This window comes from Emys orbicularis, chromosome 10 (assembly GCF_028017835.1).
Source record: "Emys orbicularis isolate rEmyOrb1 chromosome 10, rEmyOrb1.hap1, whole genome shotgun sequence".
NCBI lineage: Eukaryota > Metazoa > Chordata > Testudines > Emydidae > Emys > Emys orbicularis.
Window position 1 is genome coordinate 76,043,387 of NC_088692.1, and position 24,968 is coordinate 76,068,354.

The following is a 24,968-nucleotide window of genomic DNA, read 5'->3' on the forward strand; positions in this document are numbered from 1 at the left end:
CACCTGAACAAGTAAGGAAGGGTTCTCCTTTGTCCATTAGCTTCTATTAAGTGGAAAGCACGCTGTAGAAATGGAAATAAAGCATGTACAGGAGCTAAAGCAGAACGTTTAGCAGGGAATAATGGGCTCTTCATTTGTCTTCAGTGACAAGGACTAACATTTTATGTGCCCAAGGTCTCTCTCAGATGCAGTGGTCCCACCTACGCAAGTCCTGGAGGAAGAAGGGCAGCAGATACACACGCTGGCTAGTGCACTGCATCAAATCTCAAATCAGGAAATAACACTAGAATGGAACTTGCTTTTGTGCTTGTATATAATATGCACTGTACATATTATATATACTATATGGATACTCTCTCTCTCTATATATATATACACATACACACAGAATACATTTTAACAGTGTTGTAAAAATAATGCAAGGAAATACAGAAATACTTTTTGAAAGGCATGCTGCAAATATTTTGAAAGATGACATTTAAACACATGAGGATAATAAATATCAAACTATCCATTTGGCCTGTTAACTCTTTGGGGCAGGGACTGTGCCTTCCTGGTCTCAGCAGTTTCTGGTACATTCAGAGCCTTGCACATGTCAAGACATATGGAGCTGGTGTGGCTGATTTGCCATTCACCCTGTAGGACTTGGTCTTAGAGATTTTTCAGAACAATAAATAATATCACTGTAACACGAGCGGACGCCTGCTGCTGGTCTCTCAGAGAATTAGCTCGACCCAGCCTCCGGAGTGCCCTCTGCAGGCCGGTGATCTGCCTTGCTCTCTACTTCTGGGCCCTGTGTCCCTCCCGGGACCCCGGTGCCCCTTGCTCTGGGTGCTGCCCCCTGGCAGTACCCACACGCTAGGTCTCCCCTCCCAGGGGAACCCCCACCCACTATCCCCACCTTGCCTCAGCACTAGGCCACTGCCAGTCACCAACTAGCCCCCGCTCCCTGGGGCAGACTGCAGTATAGGCCACTCATCACTGGCAAGGGGGGTTTGGACCTGCTGCCTTGGCCTAGCCCTGGGCTGCCCTCTGCAACCCCCAGTACCCCTTGGCCTCCTACCAGGCCACAGTCTGGGGCTATCCAGGCTGGAGCTCCCCAGCCTTTCCCCAGCCCTGCTCCACCCAGGTACTCTGACTTAGCTCCCTGCAGCCAGGCCCTTCTCTCTCTGCACTCAGGCTACGGCTTCACTACAGGGGGGGGGTCGATTTAAGATACGCAAATTCAGCTACGCGAATAGCGTAGCTGAATTCGACGTATCGCAGCCGACTTACCCCGCTGTAAGGACGGTGGCAAAATCGACCTCCGCGGCTTCCTGTCGACGGCTCTTACTCCCACCTTCGCTGGTGGAGTAAGAGCGTCGATTCGGGGATCGATTGTCGCGTCCCGACGGGACGCAATAAATCGATCCCCGAGAGGTCGATTTCTACCCGCCGATTCAGGCGGGTAGTGTAGACCTAGCCTCAGAGAGAGACTGCTGAGCTTCTGGCCTCCCTGGCCTTTATAAGGCCAGCTGGGCTCTGATTGGGGCGTGGCCCAGCTGTATCTACTTCCCCCAATCAGCCCAGGGTGTTCTCTCTCACCTCCCGTCCTTTCCAAGGGCTGTTTTTAAACCCCTCAGAGCAGGAGCGGGTGACCACCCCGCTACAATCACCTGCTGGCATCAGTCACGATATAGTCCCTAGATACACTAGACCAGGGGTCGGCAACGTTCAGCACGTGGCTCGCCAGGGTAAGCACCCTGGCGGGACGGGCCAGTTTTATTTACCTGCTGACGCGGCAGGTTTGGCCGATCGCGGCCCCCACTGGCCGCGGTTCGCCGTCCCGGGCCAATGGGGGCGGCGAGAAGTGGCGCGGGCGAGCGATGTGCTGGCCGCGGCTTCTCAACGCCCTCATTGGCCCGGGACAGTGAACCGCGGCCAGTGGGGGCCGCGATCAGCCGAACCTGCCGCGTCAGCGGGTAAATAAAACTGGCCTGGCCCGCCAGGGTGCTTACCCTGGCGAGCTGCGTGCCGAACGTTGCCGACCCCTGCACTAGAGAATGGAACTATGATATTGCACGCGAGCTGTGGGCTCCGGGTTTTATACAAGAAGGAAACTTCAGTAAAAGAAATGTTAAATCACCCAATTACTTAATGCTTGGCATTTTTTGTTATCCCTTTAGTTGCCACAAGCATATATTACACATCCATAGTCTTGCTCACCATTCAACCCTGCACAACAGAGACTCTCAGAGGTGAGATGAGGGTGCAGGGACCCTTCAGCAGCTGACAGCTGTCATGTATCTTAACACTGAAGGAATTTACAAAGCCACTGTTATTAGATATTTGTTATTTTATGTAAATTTTCCTAAAAAATGCATGTTTGTCTTCTCACGACTCCCTTGCTGGTTCCCTTCATATAGCTTCTCTACCAGGACAAGAAGAAAAGATTATTACTATTTTATTTAAGTGCTAACAATGTACGTGGGGCAGTACAAGACAGAATGAGACAGCCCCTGCTTTGAAGAGCTTCCAGTCTAAGAGAAAGTCACGGAAGACAGAATGCAATGGGGAGCCGAGAACAGGGAGTGCATTTAAAACATTAACTCACTTCTGGAGGGCATCACGAAAATAAGGAGTCTTTAGAAGATGATTTATACTTACCGTGCTATCATCAGAACATTCAAAAAGACCATTCAAATGTCTTGTCACAACATGGGTTTTCTAGCTGATGTATTCTTAAAGGGACTAGCGTTTTAGGCCTCACTTTTAAAAGAAATGTTTTCATGATTTAAAAAAAAAAAATGAAAACAGGGTTTCGTATTTAATAGATATCAACTGTTGATTGAGAAAAGCAGGGAGGTAGCAGGATTACTCTGCATGCTTCATTTAGGCAAACACAAAATAGTTTCACCAGTTTGTTATTCCCTTCCTAAACTCTAATGTTCACAGGTATGTATTGCATTTACTCACTCCTATTCTACTCAAGTAGTATACAACTAGATCTTCCCATGCAGTCTTGCGAACTTAAACACAATAACACTATACTAGAACATAAGAAACAGGAAGAGAAACCATTTATAAACAAAAATGAAACTGACCATTTTACTATAATTGCAAACATGAACAAACAGCATCAGTGATGAAGAATACATTAGCGTTTCAGAACTGTTTCCCTTTTAATTATCTAAGATGTTATTGGCAGTAACAGTGGTACGGACTTTTTAAAGATACAATACTTGTGGTGTTTTATTAAAAAGGTAAACTAGATCACTGATAGATTTGAATACTGATTAAACAAGTTTAGTTTTGTGTTTAAAACATTCACTAAGGAGGAACAGCTTGCAAGCAGGAAGGATATGAAACACCACTCTAACAGTGAAAAATTCCTACAGTTTTCTTGGGATTGAGAATAATCTGTTTGGAAATACAATCTGGCATCCAAAATCCTAACTCCATTCTGCAGCTTGAAAAGCAAGACATTTTCAAAGTGTACAACCCCCACCCACACTGACCTGTTTTTATAGGGTTTACTGATGTGTATGAACCACTAAATAGGGACTCAAAAGACTGACTAAACAATACTTTTTTAGCGAGCCAAGAAAATCTTGCCAGAAATCATAGCTTCTGCTTTCCAGGAATTCCTGGGAATATTATGAACATTGATCTGGTGGGTTAAGCAGGGAAGAATATCCCAAAGCCAGTAAGATGGGTGGCACCTAAAAGATAACTCCATTCACACTTTACCTCTGTTGCCAGATCCTGATCAAAGCGGAAAAGAAGCAGCTGGAGAAAACAATTCTCTTAGATGTGAGAGATAAGTAATGGCTCTTGGCAATAGTACAGCCAAGGAGTGACTTGACAGCAGATGGAAAGAGTCTAATTTCTCTGATTTAAGCCATAGAAAAATATATTAAAAAAATGAAATTTAAGCCTCAGGATACAGAGGAGAAGAAAATAACCTGCCACAACACAGAAAATATTCTATTAAACTACAAAACTCGGACACTTATCAGGAAACATGCTTATCTTGTGGTACTCCCTCTCAGTGCTATGTTTACAAGTGATGACTTGATTACAAGCACTGAGAGCTCAGGAATCTCGGGAATCCTTGGCTCCACAATATTATCTGTAATAGAAAACTCACTTTATCTGTACAACAGGCCATTATTTTAGGTTGTATCCTCAGAGCTGGTTTTTCCATAAGCGAACAATCCTTTGGCTTAATGTCATGAAACAGCCAAGAGACACCAAATAACTGGATTGGCCAGTAAAGACATCTGCCAGTGCCTAGATCTCAGCTGGAACTTGTTAGAGCTACCTTACCCTCCTTCATAGCCCGACTCTCACATTAAATAGAATTGTATGAATCATTTGTGTGATTTTTTAAAAAAGGTTTTTCTTCTACTGCTTTCTTTTAATCAACAAAAAATATCCTTCAGGCCATAAAAAAGCATTGCACCCATCAAGACGCCTTCAAAATCACCTAATACACTTCCGCTGTTTTGGCTGGCTGGGCAGCAGATCCAGAGAGATGCAAACCTTTTGGTAAATTGCTGATGTTTCAGCAAATGTCAGTTTTTTTCCTTGACCTGACTGAAGTCTTTAAAATCATCAGCTAGTTCAAACGATGCAAACCACAGCTTTTTCACTGAAATGCCAGCACAGAATTTTTTGCTAATACTTGTGTGCCCTCAAATTTTGTCAATTGTAACAGGCTTCTGCACACAGTTGGCAAAAGTCTGGATGGAGAGACCAGTTATGTGAACAACACTTCAAATTTGAGGCCCTTGTGGGACCCTAATTCTGAGGGCAATAATAGATTGCTGACAACTGACATGCCCACATGGACCTTAGTATTGCTTGGCTAGAAGTCTGGAAAATGCCAGCATCTGAGGGTTAACCTTCAATCCACTGGCTGACAAAACTCCCACTTTGGCTTCTGGTGTTGATATCTTGGGGGAATCAGATGGTACGGTAGAGTAGAGAAATTTTCATTTAAAAAAACCCCTGTGATCACTGAATCCACTTGAAAACCTTACCAAGGTAGGCTTAGTAGGAATTTATATGAAAAACTAGCACGAAAGCCCCACTTCAGCTGGGTCTTTGCGTTGGGCTCCTTCTTGCAAGGTGAACTAGATTCCGTTCTGCTTTATTATTAATTATCTTTTTTGATTATTCTTCTGGCGCCCACCAATGTTCAACACAGCACCAGACACAGCTATCAAGACAGTGCCTGTCCCAAAGAGCTCACTTTCTAGATTAGGAAGACAAGATACACCAGGAGAACCAGAAGAAGAAGGCAGCATAGGTCCATTATTAAATACTATTATGGTTCTCAATATGCAGATTCCCCCTTTCATTTCTCTAGCATCTCTCATCTCAAAGGATCCCAAAGCACTTTGAAGACTATCTTTATAGTAGAATTGGGCTAACATTGCAAAACCATCTTTGTGAATAGTTGTTCCATCTTAAAAAAAATCACTTTGTTTACACATTTAGGTCTTATTTCTAGATGAAATTCACCCTTTTGTGGAAGGCTAGTACAAGGACTAGGCCTCCCTTAAGTTCTGCTCTGAAATAGGACTTGTTCGGGCTCTTTGCCCACGGGTGAATTTCACTCTCCATGAATATGTTTGCAAATGAGCTTTACTAGCCTAAAAGGCACATTTTCAGCTTGAATGCTGGAATAGTCACTGAACACAGATTCTAAACCACATCACTAAACTGTCATATATATTCATTTGAACTTTATACTGTTGGTTACTTACATAAATTGTCCAATTAACAAACAGAAACAATACACTGTGATTTTTGTAACTTGCCACTACAAAGCACATTTGAGATTTTGAACATGTGCAATGAGCTGTAGATGCAGATCACAAACTATTCACTGAAGAGAGTTGCCAAGGATTTTGAACAAGTTAACATGAGAATTTTGCAATTTTTGTGGGCAATTTACAGATAGAAAAAGAAGCAAAACTAGCAGACAAATTCTTTCTTACAACTTATCTGCTGAGTTCTAATGTACAGCCATATAATCACTTCCTCCTTCACTGCTACGCCACCACCTCTGGGGTGGAACGTGGAACAGTGGTAGGCCAATGACACTACCCATTACTCTTGCAAAAAGGGCTGTGGAATATTTAATGACCAGGACAATAACTCCATTAGCACAGTGCCAAACCCCATGCCTGGCGTCATGTAAACGCAGTGGTTCGGTAATGTCCCTGTTGAGTCGCCCACACTAAACACAGGAACATACTGGGGTGAGTACTGACTCAGAAAGGAAAGTGCCTTCTACTGAGTCACTCACACCATTCCCTGCAGCACAGTGCACTTAGAACTGTGCTGGGGTATCACGGTCAATACTTACTCATAGGGACGAGTGCCCCCTACAGAGTCACCCACACCGCTCCCTGCAGCATGGGCCCCCTACTACCATGTTGGGGTATTCAGGTCAGTTCTGAATAGTCCCCTCAGTGACAGTGTAGAGAACAAGTTCAAGTGGGATATTGGAATCCTTTGGTTTCACTGATTCATGAGCAAAGGGGAGAGACAGCTCAAATGAGATGGAGACTCCAGTGAGTCATGTAGCCGCCACAATACTGAAGCTTTATGAGGATAGAGGCTGGCTCCTGTTACCTGGTTCTCCATCTTTGTGTATTAAGCAGTGACAAGGATCTGATTTCAGGGCTTGGTCCTTCATATCTGAACTATATCTTGAGTCGTGCTGGTAACCGTGCAAACACGGAAAGACTGACGTTTGATTGGCTACCGAAGGTATGGGCGGGGTTTGAAGTGACAATCACATGCACGGGATACACCATCAAAGAAAGTACCAGACAAAGTAAAAATTTTATTAGCAAGACAAAAGAGAAGGAGGTGGGGCGAGAGCAAGAGAGCACTGACGTATCAGAAATATAACGAGCTTGATGGCCAATTGAGACCTCATAGACATAATGATACTTTCTATCACTATAGCATCATCCACCTAAGGATATCAAATGCATTATGAATGGAAACGAATTAAACCTCACAACCTACCTCTGAGGCAGGTAATTATTAATATCTCTATTTTTAGATGAGAAAAGCGAAGCACAGAGACGTAAAGTGATTTGCCCAAGACCGCTCCGTGATTCAGTGACAGGTATGGTATTAGAACCCAGCTCTCTGCTCCAACCAGTAGAAGCGCTGCTTCCAGAAAAGTCCCTGCCTAACCCGAAGCAGTATGCATTAGTGGTTGAATTGAGTTAAAGTGAGAAAATAGTTCTGGGAGCTATAATGATGGATTTTATCTTTTTACTAGAAATGACTGAGCAAGTCTGGTTGCATTCATGGATTGTACCATATATAAGCAAATATATATGAAGGCAAAATTTCAAAAACTTTAGAGGCACAATTATGCACATAAAACATACACACAAGTGCAGACCTAAGGTTTCTTAAAAAGAGGCCCATATTTTATACAGAGTGCATGTCCATTCTTGTATACTGCAACCTTGACTTGGGTTAGCCCAGGCTACATTCTGTTTTGGTATCAAAGTGAAACTGAGCCAGGAATGGGAAGTGCCAAGGAATTCCATGTTATCCTTGACTTAGTTCTCCTCACCCTGACAGGCAGCAATAGCCAGGTAAGCGATTGCTGTGGAAGAAAATTCCTGGTTAATTCGCTAAGGGACGACTTTTTCACAGTGACATCAGGTTAGGCACTGTATGAATAATATTGAGCTGGTTGTCAACCATGAAAGACACATGATGTTTTCACAATCTTAAGTGCCGTAGCAATTTATACGTACACCAGTGAATGAGCCCACCAATCCACAGATTGAAAGAGTGTAGTGAAACAGACATATGCCAAAAGAGCCAATAAAAAATAAGAGTTAATTTGATTTAGACTCCATCTCATGCGCATCATCCTTTGTAGCCAGTTCCAGCAAACAGAGGCACAAGACCCAATACTATCAAGCAGAACCTCAGTTCACTTCTCTTCCTTTAAAGCTTTGAAGAAATATATTTTCTTTCATTCCCAATGCATAGTTGGGCCTGACAAACTGATGCAAAGTGCCTTGCACGTTGGATGGGCATGGAAGTCCACCAAAAGGCCCCTTTTGGATATGGCAACTCCTAGCTGCCATAGATAGTGAAGTGACAGTTGGATTCTGGTGGCAGAAGGGCACCCAGGCTAAGTGAAGGGAGGTGAGGTGTTGTCTGCCAACAGTTGCTAAGGGACAATGCAAAGGGCTAGGAACATGGTTTGGCAGGTGCACATACTGCCTCCAGCAGGTGCAGCTCAGAGAGCAAAAAGTTCTGATTTTCTTGCCGGCTTGTTTTTGATCTTTGGAATCCCTTGAATGCCACAGAAGAAGCCAGGAGGTCCACAACAGCAGACCTAGTGCACCATAACAAACATCACGAAACACAAGGCATCCGTCCATAAGTACATATAGATCCTAATGCTCTGGATATAGGGGTATAATATAGGTCAGGATAGGGGATAAGGAAATAGGACAGTGGTGAATATCCCATGCTACAGTGCTTCTCTGCCTCTTCCTCTCACCCCCACAGTTGCCAGGATGAAATTCTCCTATTGATCCAGAGTGGAAGGCGCAGTTGCCTTCTCTAGGGCGTCAGGAGAAGAACAGAGCTTCCCTGATTTCTCTAGGCTGGAGCAACATTTAGCAATGATGGTGAAAGGAAAGTGAACTCCTCCTGGTTTCCTCCAGATATGCTGTGCTCATGGACATGTCCACAGCAGCACTCATTTTAGGTAATAAAAATATTCTCCCCTTGCTGCACATCCCCACCAAAGCAGAGGACAGAGCTTACCTATATCACAGTGGTCACCCATGTACCCCGGCGGGCACAAGCAGGTGATGTTTCCGTCTCTTTCCTGGCAGGTTCCAGCTCCACAGGGCTTCTCATCACATGTCTTGGGTATGACTGTAACTCCCGAGAGAGGGATATCAGACAAATTATACTGATGCCTTTTGCTGTTATGTAGTGTGCCTACTGCTGCTGCACAAAGGGGGAGATGCCTGCTCTCCATGTCTCAGTGCTGCTTCACTCTCTACTTGCCATGTTATGCTGCAGTTATCTGTGTTTAAGGCTACTTTAATTTATCTCCACTGCCATAGAAGGTCAGAGTCAAATAATGGGGATGGAAGGGGGCTGGATAATTGTATGGCCAATAATAGCACTGATAGTTGTGCTTGTTAAGATAAAATCAGTTGGATATTTTGTGTTTCAGGGCATAACCGGATTGCTGCAGGTGTGAGAAAAGAGCAACCCCCTCACATTCCCTCCATGTACAGAGCTGCACAATTGGCCAGGTGCATTATGATTGTTCCATCATTTATCAGCCACTGTGAGAGGCAGATACTAGACTTGAGGGATTAACGGTCTGATCTGTGTGGCAAATCCTACATCCCTCTAGCTTTTCATTCAGATAAAATATTTCTTAAATACCCTTTTTCATTATGGTCCCTTTGCTGTATACAGAAGGGAAGCCCCACCCCCTTTCTATAAAAGAAGGTGGGCTGGAAAAGCAATGAATATTTTTAACAATACCTTCTGCAGTGGGTTCTGGCACATCGGTGGCTTCTGGTGAAACTTGAGGCAAGATAGCAGTGGCAGTGGGTGATATCTCTAAAGTTTCTAGAACAACAGCTATTTCGGTCTCTGGTTCCGATACCATGGGAGTAGAGGACTGTATTTCAAGCCGGGCCTCTTCAGGACCTATTGGCTCTTGTGTTAATTCAGTGTCTGGCATACTGGTACTAATTACAACGTCTGGTGCAGAGGTTTCCCCTGAAACATCTGGGAGTGGGTTTGTGGGTGTTCCTGAAGAATCTTCCCTCCTCTCTTCCGGTGCTCCAGAAGTTTCACCACTGACCACAGCTATGCCAGATGTTTCTATGTTAACTTCAGGCAATACAGATGTTTCACCGCTGGTTTTGTAAACTGTAGAAGTTTCTATGCTAATTTCAGGCAATGCAGATATTTTGTCACTGGTTTCATGTACTGTAGAAGTCTCTATGCTAATTTCAGATACTGCAGATGTTTCACCAATGGTTTCATGAACTGTAGAAATTTCTATGGTAATTTCAGGCAATGCAGATGTTTCACCATTAGTTTCAGGAGCTGTAGATGTTTCTATGCTAATTTCATGAAATCCAGATGTTTCTACAGTAATTTCAGGAAATGCAGAGGCCTCTCTACCAATTTCCCCAGATGAAGAGACATCTCCACTTGACTCAAAAATATGGGGGAGTGTCACAGCTGTTTCTCCACCTAGCTCCTGTGAAACTGTTGGTTTTGTCACAACTTCCACCAAATCAGAAGTGACCAAGGTGACTTCTGGAAGTCCGGAGGCCTCTCCACTAACTCCAGTCACTGCTGAGGACTCTCCACTTAAGTCTGTGACTCCAGAAATTTCTCCACTAAAATATGGAATGACTGATGGCTCTCCACTGATGTCTACTGTCCCTGACGGTAACCCACTAATATCCATAACTCCAGACACTTCTCCAGATGTTTCTCTTTCCCCTGAAGGAAGTCCACTGATTTCTAATATCCCAGATGGCCCTTCTCCTACCTCTTGTGCAACAGATGTCTGAGTTACAACTTCCACTAAAGTTGTATCCACAAGAGAGATAGTGGGAAAGCCAGATGGGAGTCCACTATAATCATAAACTCCAGATGGCAGGCCGCTAACAACCTCAACACCAGAAGTATCTCCGCTGATGTCAATTACTCCACTTGGAAGTCCACTCATTTCAGGAGCTCCAGAAACCCCTCCACTGAAGTCTATTTGCCCAGAAGGCTGACCACTAACATCTAAAATTCCAGACACTGTGCCTGATATATCTTCGTCCCCAGAGGGCAATCCACTGATTTCCAAAAACTTTTTTGCTTCTGCTTCCGTAACTGATGGGGTGGTCACTTCAACCAAACTGGTATTTAAAAAGATAACGCCTGAGGGCTCTCCACTTCTATCAACACCAGAAACAAGGCCACTTAGGTCTACAAGGCCACTTATGTCAGGTGTCCCAGATGGTTCTTCACTGAAATCAATTCCTGAGGGAAAGCCGCTGATATCAGGTATCCCAGACGGTGCTCCACTGATATCTGGTATCCCAGATGGTGCGCCACTGAAATCGATTCCTGAGGGTAACCCACTGATATCAGGTATCCCAGATGGTGCTCCACTGATATCTGGTATCCCAGATGGTGCTCCACTGATATCAACTCCTGAGGGCAACCCACTGACTTTTCCACTAATGTCCCATTCAGCAGAGGGTAACCCCGATAGGTCTCCTTCTCCACTGACCCCAATTGTTCCTTTTCCTTCCAGTTGACTTTCTGCTACTGTTGTTACAACTTCCACCAAAGTAGTATCCACAAGAGAGACAGTTGGAAAACCAGATGGGAGTCCACTTTCATCATACTCTCCAGATGGCAGGCCACTAGTAAGCTCAACACCAGAGACTTCTCCAGAAGGTAGTCCACTAATTTCTGGAATTCCACTGATTTCTTGCAGTCCAGATGTTACCCCACTAAGGTCTGGGATTCCAGAAGCAGATACTAATAGGTCTTCCTCGCCAGAAGGTAACCCACTGCCTTCAATAATGCCCGAGGGCAGCCCACTTTCATCCCCTGATGGCAGTCCAGAAGGAAGTCCACTGAAATCCAGGTCTACAGATGGCACTCCGCTTTCTTCGATCCCTGAGGGCTCTCCACTAGGTTCAAATGTTCCAGAAGCTGATTCTCCAGGTATCCACCCAGAAGCTGATGGTTCACCACTGGTTTCAAGTACTCCAGACAGAGATATCTCCCCTGAAGGCACTCCACTGAGAGAAGTCTCTGCACTGGGCTCATCTGGTATTGCAGCAACAGGGGGGAAAGCTGATGGACTCACTGGAAAAGAAGCAGGGGAAGTGGGGGGAGAGAGAGAGTGAGGAAGAAGGATTTAACAAATCAGTTTCAAGGAGCTATTGAAAATGTCCTGTTTGACTGTGCATAAAAACTGACATCGAATAAAATAGTGACAGACTCTGAAGATGAGGGCAGAAAATCCTATACACTTTCCAGATCGCCCTCCCGCCCCTAAACTCTGTTAATGAGGATTATCTCAAATAACTCTGGAAAAGTGGTTCAATTTATCACCTCCTGTGACAGTACAATTGCAACACAAATTCCCGAAGGATAATCATCAGAACAAAGCCAGCATTCCTGCAACCATTAGTGGATGGAAACTGCTGCTGTTTCTGCTGATAATACATAGAAGAAGAAAAAATCCAAACCTATCCTGCAGTTTTTGTCTCAGTGTTGCTTCCAGTAAAGCTGTACCCCCCCTTGAAAGCCAGAAATTGAAATCTGTTTCCTGAATGATTTTCCCTCTTTACATGCACATTCAGTGATGAACTGCCAAAATCTTAACAACCGGTTCCCTACTGGGTCTTCGGCGGCGGATCCTTCAGTGCCGCCAAAGACCCAGAGCGAGTGAAGGACCCGCCGCCGAAGACTCGGAGCGCCGCCCGGTGAGTACAAGCCCCATGTGGTTTTTTACATTTTTTTTTTTAGTCATCCCTGCCGGGGCCCCGTTGAAACTGTTCGAATCAGGCCCCGCACTTCCTAAAGCTGGCCCTGCACATCGGGGTTGCAAAATTGTATTGGGGGCTGGGTAGGGAAGGCTGTGCCTCCCAAAACAGCCTGTCCCCCCCATCCGATCCTCCCACTCAGAACCCGCAACCCATCAACCCCCCCCCCGCTCCTTGTCCCCTGACCACCCCCTCCCAAGACCCCCCACCCTAAATTCCCTCCAGGATCCCACCCCCTACCCAACTCGCTCCGCTCCCTGTCCCCTGACTGCCCCGACCCTATCCACCACCACCCTGACAGACCCCCCAGAACTCCCACACCTACCCAACCCCCCCCGTTCCCCGTCCCCTGACCGCCCCCCAGAACCTCCGCCCCCTCCAACCGCTCCCTGCCCCTTATCCAACCCCTCCTCCCAGCCCTGACCCGGCCCCCTTACCATGTTGCTCAGGGCAGCGTGTATGGATGCCGCGCGGCCCCCTGGAGCTCGCAGCCCCACCCCCTTACTATGCCGCTCAAAGCGGCAGGAGCTGCAGAGCTGCCCAGGAGCGGTCCAGAGTGCTGGCGCCGGCGGCACGGCACGCTGAGGCTCTGCGAGAGGGGGGAAGGCGGGGGAGCCTCCCCAGCCGGGAGCTTAGGCGGGCTGGACAGGACGGTCCCGTGGGCCGGATGTGGCCCGCGGGCCGGTTTAACAACAGAAAAACCTCCCTCTCCCAATTGCCCACCCCTTTAACAACCGGTTCTAAACTGGCTTTTAAATTTAACAACCGGTTCGCGCGAACCGGTGCGAACCGGCTCCAGCTCACCACTGTGCACATTGATGTGTTATTGTAGGATAGCTCAGAAATGCTGGGCTGTTGGCACTAGTTTGTTAGTGTAGGGTTGGCTGATGAGTCCAATATGCTGGCTTTGACTATTTTTATTTTAAAAAGAAGTGCACCAAATCATCTCGTTTAAAAAACAAAAAAAGTCTGAGCTCAGTTTTCCAGAACCGTGTGCGTAAAAAGGCGTGTACAAAATTGACACCTGCATTTGTGGTAACTGTTTGCACATATTCTGTACGTGCAGTTTTGAAAACCTGGGCCATAATGAACTACCTGGATTTTGCTAACGGCTTAAAAAAACCCAAAGATGCCTCAAACGTTGGGTCAGCTGCCCTCTCCGGGCCCCCTTACCAAAAAGCTTGTCACAAGCAGAGCTGGAACAGCTGGGAGCCCCAGGTTTTATTTGCTCTAAGAGCCCACACTTTCTTGTCACAGAATAGCCTTTCTCCATTCACATTAATCCCCATTTGCCCTGGGTTGCCTGTGAATAATGTAGTGTCCATGAGGAATACCATGTTTCACTCAGTGTGATCCAGGAGGTGTGATGGCTTGAGCACTAGGCCTCAGAGCTCTGCTTGGCTAAAAGGTGCATGTGAGGTGAATCTGGGTTTCTGAGCCAGAGAACCAATTCCCTCTGAAGAAAGAGCTGCAGTTCAAAGCTTCCTCCCTCATCAGGTTACTTCCCAGCTGGATTCAGACAGGGATTCTCCTTGGTAAGGACACAGTATTTTTGTTTCTGGATTGCCCTTGCCCTAAACATTTCCTCTGCCAGTCTAGTGCACCTCTGGGCGCAGGGAACAGCCCGACCCACCTGATAGCAAGGAAATGTCAGTTGGAAAGACTTCTGTTCCCCACGCCGTCTGATTTTCAGGTTCAGTGGCAAACTCCGTTTCCACAGTTGGCTCCTCCCCAGAGGGTACTTCCTCCAAACCAGGGATCACCTGGGTTACAATCTGCTCCTCAACAAATTCCTCCTTGTCCAGAGATGGCAGGGCTGGAACCGAAAGATATTGAAGAGAATTTCTAAGAAGGCATTGGCTCTCTCAGAAACCTGATGCTGCTCCATAAACTATCCTGATACCAGGGTGACAAGCAACATAGAACGGTCTATAATTAAATATATAGCATTTCTCTTAATAGGAGATAAACAGACTAAATTAGACTGGAGAAAGTAGGGGCAGAGGAGACTTCATAGATTGTTTCCATCTCAAATTTTCTGATTCTGTGAGAGTAAAATGAATGCAAAAGAATGAGCCATGTGGTGTCCCTGTGTGTCCTTGGGAGGAACAGCTCCTTTTGGTAAACATACAGTGGAACCCTCGTGTAATCATCTCCCTCTTGAAATCCTTCCCCCACAGAATGCAGAGTTTTCCCTGTGATATCAGCATTGTGTGCTATGGCAAATGGCTCTGAAGAGTGGGTCAGTACCTCTGAAACAGAAGGCATGGTGCCTTGACAGTGGGTCAGGGAATCCCGTCTGGTTGGGGTGCAAGTAGATGGTTCTCACACCAGGTTTGTCTCCCCCACAAGCAGGACGTGGGGTCACAATGGGATATCGGATGCTGCCATCAGCAAGCCAGCCAGCGCGGCATCTATCCAGGCCCAGCTTCCAGGCGGCATGGAGTTGCCCAACAGAGGCCAGGGTGGCATTCTGGCTCTCACAGTATTCCTGGGCTTCTAGGAGGGTGAACTGATCTGCTTGGGTTGCAAAGAACACCTCACCTGGAGGAAAAAATCAAGTATGAGTCACTTACACATAGAACTATGGATATTTCTGCCCCTCCGCTGTACTTTACACACACACACACCCCCTAACACCCGTGCTCACAGGCATGTGGAGAACATACCCTTCAGTCGGTCAATGTAGCAGTACACGTCGTACATCTCAGAAGCTGGGCGCATGCCATACGTCCGCACGCCTGGGGAGCTGTCCTTGTCTCCTACGCATTGATTCCGTGGGGTCACAATGGGGTATCTGCCAAAATAGAAAGAAAGGGGCCTCCCCAGTGAGGGTCCTGCATACACTGCGATTGAAGAATCTCGGTGGGTGTTCCTGTGGAAGGGACGTAAGCTCTCCATTGAATAATGATCATACTTAGCATTTAGAGGTGCCCAACGTCCTTAATCATAATAATAATGGTAATGCCTAGCTCTTGTATTGGGCTTTTCATCAGTATGATTTAGAAACATGTCGTGGACATGCAACATGGGAAAATGTGGCACACGTGGGGAACACATTCACAGTTCAGCAGCACATTACACTACAGTCCGACCTGTGTTTTATCCGTGTCAGGTGCTACTGTGCTGTCACTGGGGTCCTGCGTCCATGTGGGGCTGTGCGGCACATTGGCAGTAACCCAGGTGACTCTGTTTCATGGCTGAATGTTTCTTTCAGGTAATCTTGACCTGACCTGGCCTCCCCTTACCTGACAGTCTGATCCCGCAGCCAGCCGGCGTCACACTGATGAAAGCCAGCCTGGTAGGCAGCCTGCAGTTGTTCGGGTGTGGCGATGACAGCGTTGTTATCCAGGCAGGCCTGCTGGGCTTTGGTGAAGGTGAGGGAATACCTGCTGGTGGCTGGTCGGTAATGAAACACGACACCTGGTGGGGAAAGGGAGAGAGCAGTGACGTATGGACACTGAGACCCCCAGGCACCCTGGATGGATATTCAGGAAGGGCCTTCAAAACCAACCTGGTAGGAGCAGTACCTGCTGGAGCCACATTGATCCAAGTCCCTGGTTTACTGGTCTCTGCTGTTATTAAAGAGGCTATAAAAGGAGGGGTTATCTTGGGGGTCTCCCTTTCCTCCCCTCAATGATCGCAATGCAGTGACCTCCCCTTCAGCTGCAGAGGGGTGCAGACAGAACATTGGAATCTGGTGTCGGCCAATGCAGCTCTCATCCTCAGACAGAGGGGGTCATTCTACAACCTCATGAGATGCCCTCCAGGCTCCCCTGCCCATTCCTGTGCCATGCACAGAAGAAGAGCTGCTGGCAGTAGGCAGATAGCTATTCCTGCCATGAACTGCTAGGGGCAAGGGAAAGACTGGGAGTGCCCAAACCAGACACACTTTCCCCAGTAGAGCCAAATCCGTTGCTAGATGGACAGTGTTCCAATTTTGTCAGCTGAAGCAGCGGTGTGGCTGGCCCTGGAGGAAATGGATCGTGAGGTTTCTTGTTGTCTCTGTGACTTACCAGTGGGAGAAATGGGCTGCTCAGGAATGAGACCACTCGCAGGAGCGGCTGTCACCCGCACAATCGTCTCTTCCACTGAGGCAAACTCTAGTTCTGGCGTGGCAGTCGCCCCCAAGTCCTCCTTCGCTGAGCTCACCTCCGGTGCCAAACTGGTGAAAAGAGTGTCCAGGACCGAGGTGGTGACCTCTTCAGGAGTCACCCATACAGCTGTGACTCCCTCTTCAGTCACATTCTCTGCCTCTGTGAAAGCTGTCTCGGCAGTGATACCAGTGGCAAAGAGATCTGGAGTGACTGTGAAGCCTTCATCTAGCTCTGAGGCAGTGGGTGTGAAGTCGATTGGCTCTAGAGTTGCAATGCTGCCTCGGGCTTCCTCCTCTGTGACATTGTGTGGAAGAGGTATCTCCACTTCGGTTTGGGTGACGGTCTGGATGGTGAAGTTCTCAGGGACTAAAAAGTCCTCATCTACAACAAGAGGCAAATGTTTCCTTTACTGGCGTCTCCAAGGGACACAGGCCCAGGCTTTGGAAACAAATCTATGTACGGACACTCAAGAAAGGAGCTGGGTGTGCAGATGCTCTGATGGGAGATGGGGAGGGCGATCGGATGGTTGTGGGGGCTATGATGGGAACCTGGGTAGGCAATAGGGTGGGTATGATGGGAGATGGGGCGGGTGATGTGATCAGAACTAGGATAGATAATGGGGTAGTTGTACAGGTGTTCTGAAGGGAGATGCTATTGCACAAGGCATATGTGTGATGGGAGATATAGACCATGTGAGTAGGTGCCACAATGGGTGACAGCATGTGGACACTCTGGGAGCTATTCCATCTTGCAAATGGACTCAGTGAGCCTGTGGGGCACTGGCCTGCTGGGTACTCGGTGCCCCTGTTTGGAGGGTGAAACTCAACCTTTAAAAAAGTAAAATATTGACCATTTCCCCTCCCCCTGCTCCTCGTCTCTCTAAAGCACTCTACAGTGGAATTTAATTGAATTAAAAGGGGAGTCTCTTGTTTTTGTTCCCATATGTTCTATAGCTTTCATATGAGTTAGGGAGTCAGAGCTCCCTTCTCCCCCCCACACCTTATACTCCTGACTCTAATCTGCTAGCGCACCTCATGCTGATCTAGTCTTTTGTGACCTCTAGTGCCAGCAGCAGGGAATTTAAAATACAAAGCTCAAAATGGGGAAAGGAAAGGGGGTGCTCCTGTAATGTTGCACCGCAGGCAGGCCTGAGCCTGGGAGTGAAGCACAGAGAGATGCGGGGAGCCAAGCAAGTGCCTGTCATATTTTGAGGCAGGACCGAGCCGGGGAGCAGTGCACGGGGGAAGCTGGGAAAACAGGATTGAACACTGCAGAACAAATACGATCAGACCTCCACCCTAATGCTGCTTTGTTTTCTCAGTTGGTTTATTTCAAATTCCATTTCCTTTACCCGGCTAGTTCATTGTCGCCTTCTTTAGAGGTTTTTAAGGTCAGGCTTGACAAAGCCCTGGCTGGGATGATTTAGTTGGGGATTGGTCCTGCTTTGAGCAGGGGGTTGGATTAGATGACCTCCTGAGGTCCCTTCCAACCCTGATATTCTATGATTCTATGATTCTCACAGATCTGAGAGGCTTCCAAGAACCAGGCATCAAAGCTCAAACACTTACCTGTCATATTAAGTGGTTTAATAAGTAGCACCTGAGAGAGACTGCGGGGCACTGACATGTTGGGCCTGATTTGCTGGTGTGGTCAGGCCACTTTGTGCCACATGGCTGGCATAATCTGATCCCAAAGTGGGCTTCATCGGCCCTGGGAAGATAACCCCACTCATTTTGAATTTGAACCTCCAACACCTGGTGTAGACACACACAACCCTCCCTGCCTGCTGCTGGCAATTGGCATATCAGGACATGGGCATGGCTAGCAGATAGAGGGTGTAGCTGAGATGCCCATGAGCCAGGGCAATCTTTAGCTGCAACTTGGGCCCCTTATGGAAATTTGCAGCCTAGGCAGCCCTCTAACATTAGCACGGGGCGGCCAGCCTTGCACAATGGCTACACCGGGACCAAGGAAATGCAAAATGGAGTCCTTGCACACGGACCCCTACCATAGGCACTATGCAAAGCACTGCTGCTCAGGAGCTGACCTATTGTCTTCTTTCTGCTCTCTTATCTATAATATTAAATTACTTAATATGCAAGCACTTGATCTCTGCTGCCTGGTTCCTGGAGAGCTATCAAACTTGGAAGGTGTTTGACAATCTGGAGTGGATAGAGGCATATCACACTCACCTCCCATTGAGAACACTCAGTTGTACTGCAATGCTAACATACACTCTGAACTCTTCTCTCTCTGCTTGGACAAGAATGGAGGGGCACTGGCCTGCTGGGTACTGGGTGCCTGTAAATTTACATCTGCTTTTCTTGTTTAAGTGAAACAGTAAGAAGCTTTTCTGTGTTAATTCTGAGGTGGGGCTAGCAACAGAGTCAAAGGCATTCCGAGAGACAGACAACAGAAATGATCAGTGGGGAAAGATGACAAGTGATGTATCTGATTCTTATGTTGGTGGCCATCGCCATAATATTTGAGTTAATCCTGCACTGCCATGACTAAGAGGGGATCTCATAGCCATCCTCAAGTATTTGAAGGAAGTACCAAAAGTGGAGGGAAGTTTAGTGTGATCCCTGTGGTTCTAACTATTTTTATTATTCATTACTATTATTTATTATTATTATTAATTTAATTAATTTTTTATAGAATAGACGGGAATGGTCTCCCAAGGGAAATTATGGAAGTCCTGTCTCTTGACTCACTAAAACCAGGAGTAGACACAGCACGGGGAAACAGAGCATGACAAACAATCAGGCATTGGATAAGATGGGACTTAACAGGAGTTTTTCATCTTTAATTTCCATGGTTGTGCGATAATTCAGCTTGGACTGGGAAGCACCATACCCAGATCCTGGAATCTGCTGCTTACGAGTACTGATGGAGGCACTGTACTTAATTCAACAAAACCCCAGTGCAACTCACCTGTGTAGCAGATCGCATCGTAGCGTGAATGGGGGTGAGGGTATCCCGTCTGATTGACATGGAGGTACACCGTCCGCACCCCCACCAGGTTCCCGCCGCAATTGGGACGTGCCTTGGAGATGGGATACCGAACGCTGCGGTCTGCCAGCCAGCCTGCACTGCACACATCCATGCCACCCTTCCATGCCAGGTACAGCTCTCCCGTGGTGGCCAAACGGGTCCCGAGACTGAGGCATTTCTCTGCGGCTTCCTGGAAGGTGAACTTCTCTGGGGAGGTGGCATAGAAGACTTCACCTGCAATCACACAACCATTGACTCAAGGACTGACTGCAGTGTTTAATTCCTCTTCCATCTACCTCTCTCTTCCCTTCGCTTTCCTTCCCTAGGGGCTGGTGGGATGAAGGAAAGGTTAAAAACACTAGATAAGTACAGCTTGGATGAGTGACAACTAAGGGTGGGGACATACACATGATCACTGTCTATAAATATTAGGAAGGTGCAAACCTCAAAGAGGGAGAGGAATTTTCTAGGGTGGAACAAGGGGGTGTATGTTCTACTTGGAGTCATGTAATGACATTAAGATAAGGAATATTTTGGGGGCTGGTCAGAGGTACTGAGCCCCACTGCTCTCATTGACTTCAGTTGTAGGCATGGGTGGTCAGCACCTGTGAAAATCATTTCCTAATGAGAGATACCAGAATGTGGAATCGTCCCCTGACGTAAATAATGGGAGCTCCATTGCTTTAATCAATTAAAACCAGAGTGGACAAAGCCCAGAAAAACAGGCTTTAGGGAATAATCCAGCCTTGGCGGGGTGGGACTAGATGGGATCTCACATGGCTTTTGAATCTCTAATGTCTCTGACTTCTAGCTCCTTTGCCTCTTGTTTTATCCTTGTCTGCAGTGAGGATGCTCATGATACTGCCAGCTCAGTCCCTTGAGAATTACAAAGGAGAAACCCAAGATCACCTTGCATTTCCTCTGCATAACAATAAACATCGTATGTTTCGTCTGTCTCCCGAATGCCATAGGTCCTCACTCCAGGAAACTCGTCCTTGTCGCCATAGCAACCCTCTCGGGGATGGTGCATTGGGTACCTGAGAGCGAGAGCAAGAGAGAGAGCATGCACAGGAAATGTCTAGTGAGTAGACAGAAGCTTCATTAGAAAGATGACTGTCACATGGCTCTGTGGTGCAGGAGGCATCAGGACAAGCTGAGCAGGTGTTGGAGAATCAGAATTGAGATTTGACATTCTGGGGGGAGGGAGGAAGTGGAGGCAGGCCAAACCCCAGAACTTTTCCTGGACAGGAGAAGAGGGAGAAGTGGACTTACTCCTTTCCATTCCTGACACTGGAGGTGAGGGGAGAAGATCCTCCAGGTGTCCCCCAAAGATACTGATGCAGCGGGAGTTGCTGGTTTTCAGACTCCTCTGAGCCCTGCTAGATGACTACTTGACTTGTGCAAAATACAGCCACATTTGTTGAGCTTGGCATAGCATCTATGCAGTTCGCATGGGCAAAAGTAGAGGGCATGGGAACTGGGATTAAACCACCACTCTCAAGTCTCTAGGCCATTCAGTCCTTAGTTTCTCAGCTGTGACTGCTAAACAAGGGGGCCAGTTGTGAGAGTGGTTTTGTGATGTGGACACCTATCTACCTGGAAATGGACTGAGATCCACCAGCTCATTCCACACCAAATGACTATCAGATGGTAACTGCTAGTCATTATTTACCTGGGATGGGATTTAAACCAATTACCTAGATGTGAAAGGCTCTGTATCCCATTTCCAGCCCCTGGCTGCCTGGATAGCCCTCTTTTCTTCCCTCTTGGCCACCTTGCTTCCCCTCTTTCAGCTGATTACCTGACAGTCTGATCAGCCAGCCAGCCGGCATCACACTGATCAAACCCATCGTCATAGGCAGCCTGCAGCTGTTCAGGAGTAGCAATGACAGCACTGTTCTGGATACACGCCTGCTTTGCCTTTTCAAAGTCCAACGTGTACCTGGTGGAGATGGCTCTGTAATGGAACACGATTCCTGGAAAACACATCCACCAGCACACACACATAAACACACATCAGTCAGTGAAGAACCAGCCCCGCACCTGTTTTCCTTTCAAAGGGGTTAGCAAGTCAGAAAAAAGGCATTCTATCTCATGTAGAAAATCATGTGTTTGCCACAGATCATTCGTATTGCGTGGGTAATCTACTGTGCCCTGAAGAGACTCTGTTCTTCCCCATGCTATATTCCACCATCCCAAGGCCACCAGGCTTCAATTTAAGGAGAATTAGATGTACTCCCTTTGGTGAACAGAAAAATCTACAGGAACAGACCTGCTGTCCAGTCCAGGTTCTTTTCTCCTGTGACGCTGGAGCACACTAATACTACATCTAAATCCGGTGTTTTAATGTTGACGGCTTCAGCGTAAACCAACATCCCAGAATGCAACAAATACATCACTGTCAGAAGGATCCAAAACTATCAAGACATTTAAAGTGACTGGCATGGCACTGCACGGTATTGTAAAAACACTCTATGGAAATTGGCTAATTGTGTGTTATCAGTACAATGTTGTACTATTTTATTATAGACTTGAATGTGGTAATGTCCAATGGCCCCAATCAGGATTAAGGCTCCAGTGCACCGGGTATTGTCCAAACCCACAGGAAGGCATGGTCCTTGCCCTGATGATACATATATTTTATACTATAGCAAATGTGCTTTGAAGAGTTATATGTACTGCAAATGTAGTTAAGCCATACTATTCCATACAGAGTGACTTTTAAAAGGAGTGGGTGCCTGTATGCATACTCAGGCCTGGCATAAGAAGGGTTAAACCTCTTGCATGCTTTCTTTCTTGGCCCCTCTTCTTCTCACTCACAACTGTATTGATGAGAGTAACAATGTTAACTGGGGGAAAGTTAATTGTGTGTTATATTGTCTACATATTAGCTAACTAAACCACTTTTACATTTCTTGAAAGAGCGTAAGAATGGCTCTACCAAAACAGGCCAACGGGCCATCTGGAAAATATCCCATCTCCTAACATACTAGGTGAGACCAAACGTCTCATAGGTCCAATATCCTGTTTCCTGCTACACCACATCACACCACCCGTCCATCTCCTCTAGCGTTCCATCTCCTGCCCATATCAGAACAGACTGGTGACATCTTCTACCACACTGGGTGATACTGTTGGTCTGTTTAATATGGCATTCCAGATCCTGCCCACATTAGAATAAATCAATGGTCTATCTTGTTTGGCTCCTGCTCACATACAAGATCAGACCAATGATCCGTCAAGTCTGGCATCCTGTCTATGACAGCGAGTGATGCCAGATGCTCATGGAAAGGGTAAAATGCCTCCACTTCTATTCATAATGCACCTGGTCAGATTTCTTCCTTCCTCTTTCTCCCCAGTCAAACCAATGTAAGCATCAACACTATCACCAAGAGGAAACATTGACATAATGGCCTCACCTTTCACTATGACCTCTATCGTATCCTGGCTGTCCTCAATACCATGCATCACCTCGCAACGATAGATCCCAGTGTCGTTGGACCTCAGCGCTTTGATTTCCAAGGTGGCATCGGTGGGGATGGCAGGATAGTTGGGCAGAGAGATCACCTCCTTGTACTCAGTGTTGATTCGAACTTGCCCCTCTGTGGCCACTAGTAAGACGACTTCCTTCCCATTGGAGAGTCTGCTCCATTTGATTCTTGGGGTCAGAGGAGGAGTATAGGGGGCTGTGGTGACATGATCCAATGAGTCGATGAAGTAGCAGGGGATGGTCAGAGAGTTTCCCAGGATGACACGCAGGGGAGACCGTTCAGGTATGCTCACACTCAGTGTGTTACCATGATCTGCCCAGTCCCAATATGGAGAGAGACAAAGTGAGGATTAATCAATAACACACATCAGTCATAACTACCAACATTTTCAAAGTAGCCTCAATCTAGCTTGTAAATCTGCACCCACAATATTAGGAAATATATATATTTGGGTATAGTCTAGTAAATATAATTTGAAGTAACTGATGTTCCTAAAGCAGCCCCTGAGCATTGGTAACAGCCCTGGTGGAATATAACGCTATTACACTGAAGGTAGGTAGGGGGCCTTGACACTAGGTTACAAGCTGGGAGTATCTCCCACCCTACCAAGCACAGCAACAGCAGCATGTCATGGTGTTGCAGCAGCCCAGAGAGGAGGCCCTCGGCAATGATGGGTGAAATTAGTGAGCTCATAGGTAGACCTGTTAAGTTGCCCGTGTCTGCTGTGTGAGGGGCATGTTGGCCTGTTACATGTATGGTCCACTGCACCGAACAGTGGTCCCGCCGACTGTACATACCTGAAACTTCCACAGAGATGGCTGCAGTGATGACTCGCAAACACACAAACACTAATAGTAAAGTGGTCATAGTTTACCTGAAACAAACAACATAGGGAGGCAGGGGTTAATTACTGCTGGATGATCATAAGGGAATGAGGACTCTTAAGAGGGAACAAGCCCATTAACCTACAGTACCTAAACACACCCCGACAGGGTTTTTTTACATATAACCAGCAACAAAAGAGAGTTTTCAGGGCAACACCTTGTCTAATAGAGGGAGGGACAAGGCATCTTGCTCCAAACAAGGGTGTCCATTATGTGCAGTAGCATTATTATTCTATTCTCACACTCTCTCTTGTGATCTTCACTTCTGGGCAGAAAGACAATTTTGCCATGGAGTTTCTCATTTGTTTTACATCTATTCCAGCAATGACCACTGGGTCAGATGCCCTCTCTACCTAACCCTACACCGTTGCCTGGAACACCCGAAATAGAAGCTTCTTCACATTACCGGTATCCTTCCTCTACTAAGCCAACATGGAATCCTTGGCCAGCTGCTTGGAGGTAATTTGTACAACTATTCTAGCGGAAGTCTGGCCCCTTCAGGGTGAAAAGGCTAAAGGTCACAACATAACCAATAATCCTGACTTTACAGTCTATACTTCTTTAAATACAAATGGATTCCACAGCTCTTTAGCAACTTCACTGTAAGGACTACATGACATATACATCGTGTAGGGATCCCATTAATCAGGGGAACTCACCACTTCAGAACAAGTATCAGAGGGGTAGCCATGTTAGTCTGGATCTGTAAAAAGCAACAGAGAGTCCTGTGGCACCTTTAAGACTAACAGATGTATTGGAGCATAAGCTTTCGTGGGTGAATACCCACTTCGTCAGAGGCATGAACAGTTTGTCTGAACTGTCTTCAGTTCAGAACAGTTTCAGACAGACAGTGGAGGACTATCCTGTATCCAGAAATGGCAGAAGGAATGAAGGGAGGCAGAATGGAATCACCCAAAC

At 46.7% G+C, this 24,968-nt stretch overlaps 1 protein-coding gene across 1 annotated transcript in view; it reads right to left on the reverse strand.

Annotated features, from left to right (window-relative positions):
- The window catches only part of ACAN (aggrecan), a 37,239-nt gene extending 13,206 nt beyond the window's left edge, over positions 1-24,033 (reverse strand). Inside the window, exons 1-12 of the mRNA XM_065411814.1 lie at positions 23,964-24,033; positions 23,095-23,478; positions 21,477-21,651; positions 20,585-20,712; positions 19,616-19,909; positions 16,601-17,062; positions 15,833-16,007; positions 15,254-15,381; positions 14,835-15,128; positions 14,218-14,400; positions 9,553-11,901; positions 8,812-8,925 (exon numbers count right to left, since the gene is read on the reverse strand). Coding sequence (XP_065267886.1) covers positions 8,812-8,925; positions 9,553-11,901; positions 14,218-14,400; positions 14,835-15,128; positions 15,254-15,381; positions 15,833-16,007; positions 16,601-17,062; positions 19,616-19,909; positions 20,585-20,712; positions 21,477-21,651; positions 23,095-23,478; positions 23,964-24,033 — 4,756 coding nt within the window. The remainder of the gene's footprint in view (positions 1-8,811; positions 8,926-9,552; positions 11,902-14,217; positions 14,401-14,834; positions 15,129-15,253; positions 15,382-15,832; positions 16,008-16,600; positions 17,063-19,615; positions 19,910-20,584; positions 20,713-21,476; positions 21,652-23,094; positions 23,479-23,963) is intronic.
- Between the last annotated feature and the right edge of the window lie 935 nt (positions 24,034-24,968).